Source organism: Dasypus novemcinctus, chromosome 12, assembly GCF_030445035.2.
Source record: "Dasypus novemcinctus isolate mDasNov1 chromosome 12, mDasNov1.1.hap2, whole genome shotgun sequence".
Classification (NCBI taxonomy): domain Eukaryota; kingdom Metazoa; phylum Chordata; class Mammalia; order Cingulata; family Dasypodidae; genus Dasypus; species Dasypus novemcinctus.
The window spans coordinates 34,429,937-34,442,603 of record NC_080684.1 but is presented as its reverse complement, the minus strand read 5'-3'; the positions used below and the strand labels follow the sequence as shown (position 1 = coordinate 34,442,603).

The 12,667-nt window shown below is 55.2% G+C and overlaps 1 protein-coding gene across 1 annotated transcript in view; it reads left to right on the top strand.

Moving 5' to 3' along the window:
• The first annotated feature begins 2,074 nt into the window (after nt 1-2,074).
• The window catches only part of ANKRD33 (ankyrin repeat domain 33), a 36,654-nt gene continuing 26,061 nt past the window's right edge, over nt 2,075-12,667 (top strand). Inside the window, 3 exon segments of the mRNA XM_058309110.2 lie at nt 2,075-2,172; nt 2,707-2,797; nt 3,066-3,131. Of these exon segments, the coding sequence (XP_058165093.1) occupies nt 2,075-2,172; nt 2,707-2,797; nt 3,066-3,131 (255 nt within the window).

Here is a 12,667-nt window from a genome sequence, read left to right as displayed (position 1 = left end):
CAGCTGCCAGGCCCTTCCCCCAGGCTGCCCCGGAGTGGGTGCCCTAAAGCCCCAGGCCTGCCAGTCAAGGCATTTCCCTCCTGACCAAACTTCCAATCCGGGAACTCTGCAGTGGTCACAGATTGGCGGTCCAGGAGCCAAACCTGGGTCCCCGATATGTATGCATTTGTGTGTTTGGGACAAACAGAGTATTTTAAAGTTTTTAAAAATAGCTGTCAACATTCAAAAACCAGGAGGCATCACATGAGTCTACAGTTGTTTTTTCTCAAAAATAGCTGGCAACACTAATTCTGCATTCCTGCAGACAACAGCCGGCTGGAGCTGAGTCACCGGCTACGGCCTTCGGAGAGGCTCCCTAGGGCTCACGTGCCCCATTGTCCCCACCTGTCCTTATACTCCCAGGTCTGACGCTCAGGTGAGTGCAGTGGCCTTCGTGGCAAAGGTTTGCCACTGACCTTTTTGTCTGACATCCTGCCAGCATTACTCTTTCCAGCCCCTCCTTGTGCAGATATTTCAATTTGCTATAAGTTCAAGTCTAAACTACTTGGCCCGGTGTGTGTGTCACTTCATCCTCCCTGCACATACCTGTCTTCTTATCGTCATCCATTCCTCCCCTCCAAGACTCTATTTTTTTTTAAAAGATTTATTTATCTCTCCCCCCCCCCTGCCGCCCCAGTTGTCTGTTCTCTGTGTCTATTTGCTGCGTGTTTTTTTTTGTCCGCTTCTGTTGTCAGCGGCATGGGAATCTGTATTTCTTTTTGTTGCGTCATCTTGCTGTGTCAGCTCTCTGTGTGGTGTGTGCGGCGCAATTCCTGGGCAGGCTGCACTTTCTTTTGCGCTGGGTGGCTCTCCTTACGGGGCACACTCCTTGCACGTGGGGCTCCCCTACGCGGGGGACACCCCTATGCAAGGGACACCCCTATGCAAGGGACATCCCTGCGTGGCAGGGCGCTCCTTGCACATCAGCACTGTGCATGGGCCAGCTCCACACGGGTCAAGGAGGCCCGGGGTCTGAACCGCGGACCTCCCATGTGGTAGGCGGACGCCCTATCCATTAGGCCAAGTCTGCTTCCCCCTCCAAGGCTCTTGCTCCAGCCACATCAAACTTCTCGCTCTTCCCAGACACGTCATGTACTTTCACACCCCCGGTCTTCACAATGCTGTTCCTTCAGCCTGGTGCACTCTTCTCCTCTTCTCTGCCTTTGCCTCTGGTGAACTCCCAACCCCAGCCCCAAAGCCACTGCCTCGGTGGCATCCTCTTGACCCCTCCAGATGGCAGTAACTTCAGGTTCTCCAATTGGTCCCTATGATTCCAGAACTTTTCACACTGTGTCTTCTCCCTAGAGTGGGAGCCCCTCCCGGGCAGGAAGCAGGCCTGCTCTTCCTTGGCATCTCCCAAGGGTCCCCTGTGTTGAGGAGTCAGGCCGCTGCCTGGTGGTGGGGATGGTCGGGGGACTGTGGCAGGGTGAGAACCAGGGCACCTTGGCATGGGGAGGTGGGGAAGGGACTTGGCATGCCGGGAGCCTGACCTTGTTCAGGATCACCTGGGCCCTCCAGGGTGGCATGGAGGTTGGGGGAGATAAAAATGAAGCAAACCAACCCATGAGCATTTGGGGGGACAGATTCCTGTACTAGGGCAGTGAGACGCTCTCCACTGCCCTGTGAGCATTCCAGCAAGGAGATTATACTTTCAAAACAAACACCCAAAACCAAAAAAACAGGAGCAAAACATCAGAGCTCAGGGTGCTGGGCCAGGGTTCTTAGGAGAAAAAATGAGGCGGATTATTTGAAACTTGCTGGCCCTGGGGGTGAGTCACAAACATTTCTCTGCTGCCTGAATGCTGCTGCTGTTACCGGGGCTAGGATGGAGAGGTAAGACCGAAACACCCCCTCCTCCTGCAGCTGACGTTAAGAGAGCCCAGGAGATGGCCCAGAAACCAGCAAGGTCCATGATCCTCCAGCCTCCCTCTTCCCCAGCAGAGTACCCGCCTCTAGGCTCCCTGTGGGGTGGCAGAGCCTTCCACGGGGATGACCACCCCTTCCCAGTGCTCCCAAGGCCGGGCACAGGCCTGACATGGCAGGGCCTTCCAGGGAGCGCCCGCCTGCTGGTTATCGCTCCACTGTCCCTGTGGAGTCAAATCTTCAGGACGCATCCAAGAAGGAGGGCCTGCGGTATCCTGGTTGTGCAGCGCAGGAAACGGGCCTGGAGCCCGGCAGCCACTTGCTCAAGGTCCCCCAGTCTGGGAGAAGCTGGGTGGGCTTTTCAGTCCAGCACTGCACCGAGTGCTGTCTCCCGCCTCCTGCCCGCGGGGCCCCTTCCCCTCCCACACACCAAAAGACAGGCGCGCGGTTCAGAGATGGCTGCGTGGAGGACCCCAAACACCGGCTAAGTATGCTCTGCACCTCCCGGGGCGCACGTAGGGGAGGGCGGCCCCAGGGTCCTCCCCAAGTCCGTCCACGACTTGCAGAACCAGAACTTGGGCCTTGGAATGCTGTGTGATTGCAATCGGGGGCTACCCCATCCTAACCCCCACCCCAAGAAAAGAGGCTAGTGGGGTGCTCTCCGTTCTCGCCCGCCCTCGCCCCGTGGCGGGCTCGCGGGTCACCCCGGAGCTCCCCGCGCCTGGGTTGGCGGCGTGCGCTTTAGAAGGGGCGTTCGCAGCATTGGGGCTTGAGGTGCGGCGATGGCCGGGGACCCTCCCCCAGGCTTGGGGTGGAGGGGGAGGAGAGAGCAGATGGCAGCAATTACAGCGCCGACCCTCCCCCGCCGGTAGCCCGGGGCCGGAAGATCAGCGTGGTTCGCTCAATCCAGCGGACGGGAGGGGCGGCGGTGTCCCCCGCCCGGGGCTGGCGGGGTGGCAGCCGGGAGGGGGGCACACGTCCGAGAGCGGCTACTGCCGCGGCGCGCAGGGGCCCACGCTTCTGGGGGGAAAGGGTCTGAAGGCTAGGTTGGGACCCTTCCTTCCCCCAAGAAAGGGGGGGGGGGAGGGGGAGATTCCCTTAAGAAAGGCCAGATCCCCCTCTTCTTCGCCCCCACGGAGGCCCCAGCCTGTCTCCGTCCCCAGAGAGTTCAGGCGGGGCCCCAACGGCCCGGGCGCCTGCAGGTTCTCAAGGCTCCCAAGATTTTCAGGGTGGGCCACGCTGTACGGTTGTGCAGGTTGTGCCCTAAACCAGGGCCGGGCGGAGGGGACGAAGGGGGTCTGATATCCAAGCGGGCCGCCCTGGCAGGTGCTGCCTCGTTCTGGAGGAAGAGGGGCACCTTTGCTGATTCTCACAGTCACACCTGGATGCTGGGATTCTGAGCTGCTGACTCCAGAGAGAAAGCACGTGAACAGCCAGTGTTGGCCTCTGTGGGTGAGCGGCGGGGCGGAAGACGGCAGAGGGAAACGCTCTCTTCCTGAATTCCTCTCCCACCTTCACCTCTGGTGTCCAATCCATTAAGAAAGCTTGTGCCTTATGCCTCTAAGTTATATCTTTTAAAATTTTTTTATTGTATTGTGATTATATATATATAGGATATAAAGTTTCCCATTTTAACCACTTTCAAATATACAACTCGGAGGTATTGATTACATTTACAACGTGGTGCTACCATCGCCACCATCCCTTACCAAAACTTTCCCATCACCCCAAAAGGAACTCTGCACCCAGAAGCAATACCTGAGTTCTTTCTTGAATCAGCCTGGTCTTCCACCAACTGTCCAACCCCAATTACAGCCTTGCACAAGTGCAAAGCCTCTGACAGCGTTCCAGGATTCCCAACAATCAATTCTCCACACAGCGGCCAGGGGGACCTTTGAAAATGCAAACCAGAGCATGTCACTTCCCACTTAACAACCTCCCATGCCTTCCCTTGGAAGAAAGCCCCAGCCTGCTGACCTCTCCTGCTACCCTTCGCCCCTCTTCCAGGCCCTGCTCCCACGCGCTGCCTTCTGTTCCTTGAACTTGACAAGCTTTCCCCCTCCTCTCACCTTGCCCTTGCTAGTCCCTTTGCCTGAAACACTCCGTCCCTCTCCTGCACCGGGACGTCCCCTCCCCATCGCCCCTGACCGTGCTGTAAAGCATGCCCCACCCACCTGCCCACTCGGCTTTGTCACGTTACCTTCTATATTAATCTCACAGAACTTACCACTTCCTATAATTATTTACGCTCTTGGTTTGTGGTCTCTTTTCCTACCAGAACGTCAGCTCTGTGAGTGCAGAGAGCCTGCCTTTCTTGTCCACTAGCAAAATGCCTGGTGCAAACCTGGGAGCTGCATTTGAGGAACGAAGGAGTCCCTGGAGAACCGCCTGGATGCTGGCCCACGTGGCTGCTCCCAGGCGGCTTCTCCCTACAAGGGGCTGGCTGCACTCACCTGCGTCTACCTGTGTGCACCCAGGTGCCCCAGACACACGCGCAGGCCTGTGGCTGACAATCCTGTCCTCTTAGCTGCAACTCCCCAAGAGCACTTACTAACCGCCAGGCAGGATTCTAAGCCCTTTGCGTGGCTTCACTAGCTTCTTACAACTCTCCGCTGGAATGGGTGTCAATATTATCTTCAGTTTACAAGCAGAGGCTCACCAAATATACACCCACCTCCACAGCAGGACGTCCACAGGAAGGCACGTGCATTGTAAACACCGAGTGTACCGTTGAACGGATAAATGGGTGGAGTCAGGAAGCATGAGATGGGGGTGTGGGAAAGAGTTTCACCAGTTCTATTGTAGATGTTGCCTTATTGTAGATGTTGCCTTATTGTAGATGTTGCAGTTGTTCCCTATTATTGTAGATGATGTTGCATTTCTAATAGCAAACAGCTGCTCGGTAGTTTCCAACAAATAGGAGGTGGAAACTAGGGTGGAAGCTCTCAGTTCCAGAAGCTGTGAGCCCCCGGTCCCATCTTTACCTCCTCTCTTGTGTGTCTCTCTCTGTCTTTTATTTTGTAAAGTTTGGCATTGCCTTCCCTTCGAGCCAACTTATCGCTGATCTGACCGCAGCAGCTGATGGCCAACGTGGGGCCCGAAGGGAAGCTTGGCATGAGGGCATTGGATGACTACTGCAAGAGGATGGACAGAAGGAGAACCACAGGAAAGGGTCAGCAGGGTGGGGGTGGGGGGCATCGGGCCAGTTTGGCCAAGGGGGTGGAAAAGGAAGCTTAGGCCCGAGCTTGTGAGCCCGCTCGGGGGTGCAGCTGTGGCAACAAGGAAAGGACTTGGTTCCAGATTTAACTCTGCCACCCACCACAGGATTGATCGATCTCGGGCAAACCACTTACCCTCTTGGGGCCACAGCAGCAAAGTGGAGTGGGAGGAGGGGGTTGTAATCACAGGGTGGGCATCAGGATTAAATTAAAAAATGCCCATGGAAACAGACTTGGCCCAGTGGTTAGGGCGTCCGTCTACCACATGGGAGGTCCGCGGTTCAAGCCCCGGGCCTCCTTGACCCGTGTGCAGCTGGCCCATGCGCAGTGCTGATGTGCGCAAGGAGTGCCCTGCCACGCAGGGGTGTCCCCCACGTAGGGCAGCCCCACGCGCAAGGAGTGCACCCGTAAGGAGAGCCGCCCAGCGCGAAGGAGGGAGCAGCCTGCCCAGGAATGGGGCCACCCACACTTCCCGAGCCGCTGACGACAACAGAAGCGGACAGAGAAACAAGACACAGCAAATAGACACAGAGAACAGACAACCGGGGGGAGGAGGGGGAATTAAATACATAAATCTTTAAAAAAAAAAAAAAATGCCCATGAGTGTTCCTCCAGGGACTCACTGCCTCCTCTGTACCTTGCCTGACACAGTTAGTTCTCAATAGGTGTTTGTTGAGTGAATACAGGTGTTGGTTGAGTGAATGCCTGAGGGACTGACCAGGGGAAGAATAAGAGGAAAATAAATCCATTGGTGAGTTAAAGAGTGAATAAAGCAGGGATTAGAACACCTGCCTCTGAGCCTCAGTTTCCTCATCCGTAAAAGGCAGTGGTAAGGCTTGGTCCGTCTTTCTCTCGGGGCTGTGGTGTGGATCAGATGCTGGGAGGCCGCCCCTTGTTCTGCAGGGCCCCGGAGGGGAGTAGCGGAAGCGGCCCGTGCTCCCCTCCCCCACACCCCTGTCCCCCAGAATTTATAGGTTCCTCATTGTCCTGCACAAAGGCCTTCTTGGGGAGGGGAGGGGTGGGTGGGCAAACCGGGGGATTAAAAAGTCAGAGGCTGAGTAACAGCCGGCCACACCCGAAGCCCCATAAATCTGCCTGGGTCCCCCGTCCATGCCCACCGACGGGCCCGGCCCTCCGCCGGCGGCTCGCAGGGTTCCTGCTGCTCTGATCCGCTCAGCCTCCGCTCAGCCCAGCGCGGGAGGCTCCGGGGCCTCGCCGAGGTGGAGGGGAGGGGGCACGGGTCAGGAGCGAGGGGGTGGGGGGAGTTCTCGTGTCGGAGCCCCCTGCTGGGCAGAGCCCTTCCTCCTGCCTGGCTCCTGTGTGTCCCCCAGGAATTCCCACTGCTGCTGGTTCTGAGCAGAAAAATGAGCTTTCTGCGGATATTCTGAGTCTCTTGGTGGGAGGGGGTTGGGAGGGGGCTGGGAGGGGCGGACGCCGAGAAAATGGCCTCCTTCCCCGCTCTGTCCTCTCTGGTAGAGAGTGGGAGGCTGAGGGTAGGACTGGCAGATGGTGCAGTGTTAACAGATGACAGGCAAACAGAATTACTCAGCTGCTCCGTCCCTCCATCTTCCCCGTGGAAAGAGACCATGAGCTCAAGTGGGAGGCTGGAGAGGAGGGGGAAGAGAAGAGCCTCAGGGGACAGGGCACAGGCACACAGGAGACCTGCCTGGACTCCCACCTGCCGCTCACCGGCTGCGTTGTCTCAAGCAGGTCAGTTAACCTCTCAGGGTCTCAGTTTTCTTATCTGTGAAATGGGCCAATGGAAAATCCTGCCTTGCCTTTCTCACTGGCCTTTTATGAAGATAACGTCGATTTCTGAATTGTTAAAATGGGCTTTAAAACTTATGAATGAGGGAAGTGGATTTGGCCAAACGGATAGGGCATCTGCCTCCACGTGGGAGGTCTAAGGTTCAAACCCCGGGCCTCCTTGACCCGTGTGGAGCTGGCCCATGCACAGTGCTGATGTGTGCAAGGAGTGCCCTGCCACACAGGGGTGTCCCCCGCATAGGGGAGCCCCATGCACAAGGAGAGCCGCCCAGCGCGAAAGAAAGTGCAGCCTGCCCAGGAGTGGTGCCGCCCACACAGAGAGCTGACACAGTAAGATGACGCAACCAAAAGAAACACAGATTCCCGGTGCTGCTGATAAGGATAGAAGCAGTCACAGAAGAACACACAGGGAATGGACACAGAGAGCAGACAACCGGGGGGGGGGGGGGGGGGAAGGGGAGAGAAATAAAAAATAAATCTTTAAAAATAAAAACATAAAACTTATAAAGGGAAGTGGATGTGGCTCAAACGATTGGGCTTCCACCTACCACGTGGGTTTGGTTCCCGGTGCCTCCTAAAGAGAAGACGAGCACACAGCAAATGGACACAGAGAGCACGTAGCCACTGCAAACGATGTGGGGTGGGGGGGAGGGGAGGTGATAAATAAAATAAATCTTAAACAAAAAAACAACAACAAAAAACTTGTGAAGGTGTTTGAATCACCATAGGTGTTAAATGATGACTGTGTCAACCCATTAGTTGTTCATAAAAAATTATTTTTTAAAAAAACAGAATAAAGTAGAAGACATCACAGCGCAACACAAAGTTTTGTGAAAACTTGGCTTTCAGGGGAGCAGATGTGGCTCAAATCGTTGAGCACGTGCTTCCCACATGGGAGGTCCCGGGTTCGGTTCCCAGTGCCTCCTAAAAACAACAACAAAAACAAGCAAACAAACGAAAAAACCAACTCAGGGGAGCCAAGGTGGCTGAGTGGTTGAGCGCCGACTTCCCACATACAAGGTCCCAGTTTCAATCCCCAGCCCCGGTAACCTCAAAAGAAGCAGAACAAAAACCTGGCTTTCAGTTATATGTATGCAAGTATACTGGGTCCAATGTAAATGTATGGACTATGGGTGTTGGTCAAAAGAGTTTGAAACACTCTGCATAGAGGAGATTCTTCAGTGGTATCTCCAGAAGGGGATGGTGGATGAATGGAAACGTACAAAATGAAATGCACCAGCCCGAAGGTACAGGGCCGTGGACGGTGAACCCCAGGTGGGGGAGGCCTGGCCCTGGGCAGCTCAGCGTAAGGGACGGTGGTGGGGAGGACACCTGACTGCCCCCTCGGTGAGCCACAGGGTCCTCCTGGCCCTGCAGGAGGCCCGGGGTCCTGAGGACGCTGTCCCCGGATGCGTGCTGGGCGCCGGGCGCTGCTCCCAGGCAGGGCCCTGAGCTGGCAGAGAGAAGGGCTAGTGGGAGAACCGGGGACTCGTGTTCTGGCCCTCCCGCAAGCCCGCCAGGAGTGCAGAGGGACGGGCATGGGTGCAGCGGCGCTGCGGGCCCTGCCTGCACTTCACCGGTGACCCTCATCCCACACCCGCCACAGACCGGGGAGGGTGAGCTGGCCAGAGGGGCCTCCAATCAATCCCGGACTGCCCCTGTCGGCCTGGCGTTATGGCTGCGGGTTTTGTGACGGAGATGATGGTTGGGGACTGGGGGGCATGACCTATGGGAGGTGACACGGGGACCCCCAGAAGGGACAGGAGCCGGGGTCAGAGGCCACCTCCCGTCCTCCGCCCCACCCTGCACCCGCCCATCTGGGATCTAGTCCTTAAGTGGGTGGGGCCATTTCCCCACCGACTGCCGTGGAGGGGGAGGCGGGGACTTCTGCTGGAAAAGAGCCTGAGCAGAGGGAAGGGACGAGTGGGCAGGACATTTGGTTCCCCAAGGGTGGCCTGGGCCTCAGGCTCCAAACCAGCAGTGCACCGCCTTCTCAGTGGAGGTGCCGCTGTGCGCTCCCCAAATCTCCCCCTTCTCTCTCTCTTCTTTTTTCAGGAGGTCCTGGGAATTGAACCCAGGACCTCGTCCGTGGGAGGCAGGCGCTGCACGCTGGGCTCCACCCGCTCGCCTCCCCCTCCTCTGACTGATGCCACACCTCATGACTGGCAGAGCTCCAGCCCAAAGGAGTAGGTGGCGGGAGGCGCGGCTGGACAGTCAGAGGAACACAGAGCCTCGCGCTGCTGCTCGGACAGTGCAGGTGAGCAGATCTTCAGAGAGTCAGAGGGGCCGGGGGTGGAGAGACCCAGACAGGGAGACGAGGAAGGCCAAACGTTAAAAGACGGAGAAGGGATGGAAACAAAGAGGAGAATCAACTGAGGGCAAGGAAGAGGGCAAGGCAGAGGAGGAACTGGAGTGGCCAGCAAAGGAGCCTCCCGGTGAGCCACCCTCAGAGCCCAGCAGCTCAGGAGGAGAGCCTATAACGTTCCTTTACTTTGTGTACACTCAGGAGACTTGAATCTCTGGGCTGCCCATGTATCAGCTGGGCCCTGAGCCTCTGCGGAGTGGCGACTCCTACTCTTTGGTTCACTGGACTTACCCAGGTCAGCTAACCTGGGTAAGGTGAGGATGGTCAACCACCACACCAGGGAGCCAAAAGAGTCTACAGCTGCAAGCAGGAGAATCGCTTCCATCAGTCATGTGGGGTCTAAGGCCCCTCTTGATTTAGAGGTGGAGTGGACATCACCATCCCAGGGTCCTTGGGATAGAGGAATAAAATATGGATTAGAGTGGACTTACCGGTATTCTACTATAGAACTATTGTGACTCTAGCAATGGAAGAAATTACATAATTGATTGGAGACAGTGGCCACAGGACTTGTTGAAGGCAGGGAGAGGGAGGAAGAGGTGTGATATGGGGGCATTTTCGGGACTTGGAGTTGTCCTCAATGATACTGTAGGGACAGATGCAGGACATTATATATCCTGCCATAATTCACTGGGAGAGAGTGTAAACTACAACATAAACTATAATCCATGTTGTGTAGCAGTGCTCCAAAATGAGGAAGCGGTTGTGGCTCAACTGGTAGTGTGTCTGCCTGCCACAGGTCCAGGGTTCTATACCCAGGGCCTCCTGACCTGTGTGGTGAGCTGGCCCAGGTGCAGAGCTGCCGTGCGCAAGGCGTGCCCTGCCATGCAGGGGTGTCCCCCATGCGCAAGGAGCGCGCCCTGCAAGGAGAGCCGCCCCACAAGATAAAAAGCACAGCCCGCTCAGGAGTGGTGCCACACACACAGAGAGCTGCTGCAGCAAGATGATGCAACAACAACAAAAAAGCGACAGTTTCCCAGTACCGCATGACAAGAATGCAAGCGGACACAGAAGAACACACAGCAAATGGGCACAGCAGACAACAGGGGGGAAGGAGAGAGAAATAAATAAAACAAATCTTAAAAAAAAAAAAGCTCCAAAATGTACTCATCAAATGCAATGCATGTACCACACTAATGAAAGAAGTTGTCGATGTGGGAGGAGTCGGGAGGGGGTTGTGGGGAGTGGGGTATATGGGAACCTCTTATATTTTTAATGTAACATTTTGTGTGATCTATGTATCTTTAAAAAAAAAGATTAAAAAATATGGAGATACAAGGGAAAATATAATGTAATGTGTAGACTAGAGTTAAGAGTAACATTGTAATGTTTTCACAGTCACGGTAATTAAGGTGGTATATCAGTGCTAAAGGTCAATGACGGTGCATAAGGGGTGATGGGATTTTTCCTTTTGGAACAATGAAAACATCTGAAACGACTGAGCCAATGACGACAGTACAACTCTGCTGGAACTGAGATCACTGACGGTATGCTTTGGATAGATAGTACAAAGCACGGGACTACATAACACAGGAACATCATGTTAATAAAGCACTGTGGTTAACAGTGCAAGTATGAGAACGTTCTCTCGTGAACTATGACAAATATACAATATTAGTACATTGTTTTAATAGGATGATTTGAGTGAAATATACACCAAATAAGCTTTGGACTATAAAAAAAAAATTCCTTTACTGGTAACCCTAGGACTCCCACATTGAGACCCCAGAAGGCCCCGATGGAAATGTCCGTCTGTCACCCTGGGTGTTTCCCATTATTTTACACATTAACCAGCCACCTCCACCCTCCCAGTGTCTCTGTCAACAAAGAAACACACATGGAGGGTCAAGCGCTGGACTGCGGGCCTGGGCGGGGCTCGGGAAGGGCCAGCACAGAGTCCTTCTGCCGGGGGACGCCCGGGGAAGACACCCGGGCACAGGTGACGAGTAAGCAGAAGGTGAAAGAAACCTCGTAAACCGTCTGGGTCCCCAGCCGGCTTGGCTAAGCTGATCCTGGGATCTGCTGAAATACCTCCCCGACCCTCGGCTTTGGGCCGGAAGTGGAACCCCCCACCCTTCTCTTGTGCACCTGCCCTCCAGAGCTCTACCGCTGCACCCAACCCCAGAACCCTGTGCTACAGCCTGCACCCCGGGGCGGGGGCGGGGGGGCGCCCGGGCTGGTCTCCCAGTTCCTGCCCATGGCTGCCACCTGCTGGCTGAGGGTGGCCCTGCGCCAGCAGGACTCGGGGAGGGGCCGGTGGCCTGTCCTGGTACAGGGGTAGCTTCTCCAGGGCTGGGGGAGGACAACGTCAAAAGCAAAATGTGAAACCCCCTCTCACCTCGCTCGTTGTCCTTGAGGCCTCTGAGCACGGATTAAAGTCCTCCTGTCCCTCGACAGCCGTCCCCGGGCAGTGCCAGGGCGTTCCTCAGGCGAGAGGTGAGCCGAGCTGTGTCTTTACACACACGGCGCTGGGTGCGGCCCACACAGAGGGGACCCAGGTGAGGGAGACAGCCGAGGAAGAGCTGGGTGCGGCCCACACAGAGGGGACCCAGGTGAGGGAGACAGCCGAGGAAGAGCTGGGTGCGGCCCACACAGAGGGGACCCAGGTGAGGGAGACAGCCGAGGAAGAGATCAACGACAACTGGCCCGAAACGCGCAAGAGCCGAATGGCGGGCCTGACACAGGGAAGGCTGCGGGGAATAGTGATGCGATGAAGAATAAATGAATGAATGTCCAGAAAGAGCGCTGAGGAGTGATGGATTCGGCCCAATTCTGTGTGTGGGAGAGGAAGAGGAGGAAACACTCCGGGAAAACTTTTGGATTTTTTGTCTTTCTTTTGTTGTTAAGAGATAATTTTCTTGGTGGAAGATTCAAACATTATACAAGTTTGAAAACCAAAAAAAAAAAAAAAGGGAAGGCCTCCTGTCACCCTGCTTCTAACTTCCTAACCACTGTCAACATTTTAACGAGCATCCTTTTGTCCATGTTTCTCAACCTTGGCTGCACATGAGAATCACATGGGGGAGGTTTTAAAAACCCAGTTGCCCAATTCATGCCCCAGACCTCAGAATCTCCGAGGCGGTTGCCAGGCATCACTATTTCTAAGAGTCCCTAAGTGATTACAGTGTGCAGTCAATGTTGAGAATTACTGTTCTAGGCATTTACACACAGTAAAGAGCCGATCTCAATCACATACACACTGTGTGTGTGCGCGCGTATGCTACATTTGCTCCCTCCCCCTCCTCCCCGTTAACAACATATCTTGCAAATAGTCCATATGAATCTACCTCTTTCCTTTTCTTTTTAAATGATGGCATACCTTGCATGTTCATACTTCTCTAGCCCTTCCCTACAGATGAACATTGAGGTTGCATCTAACTTTTTAAAATTTTTTTTTACTATTACAAACAATGCT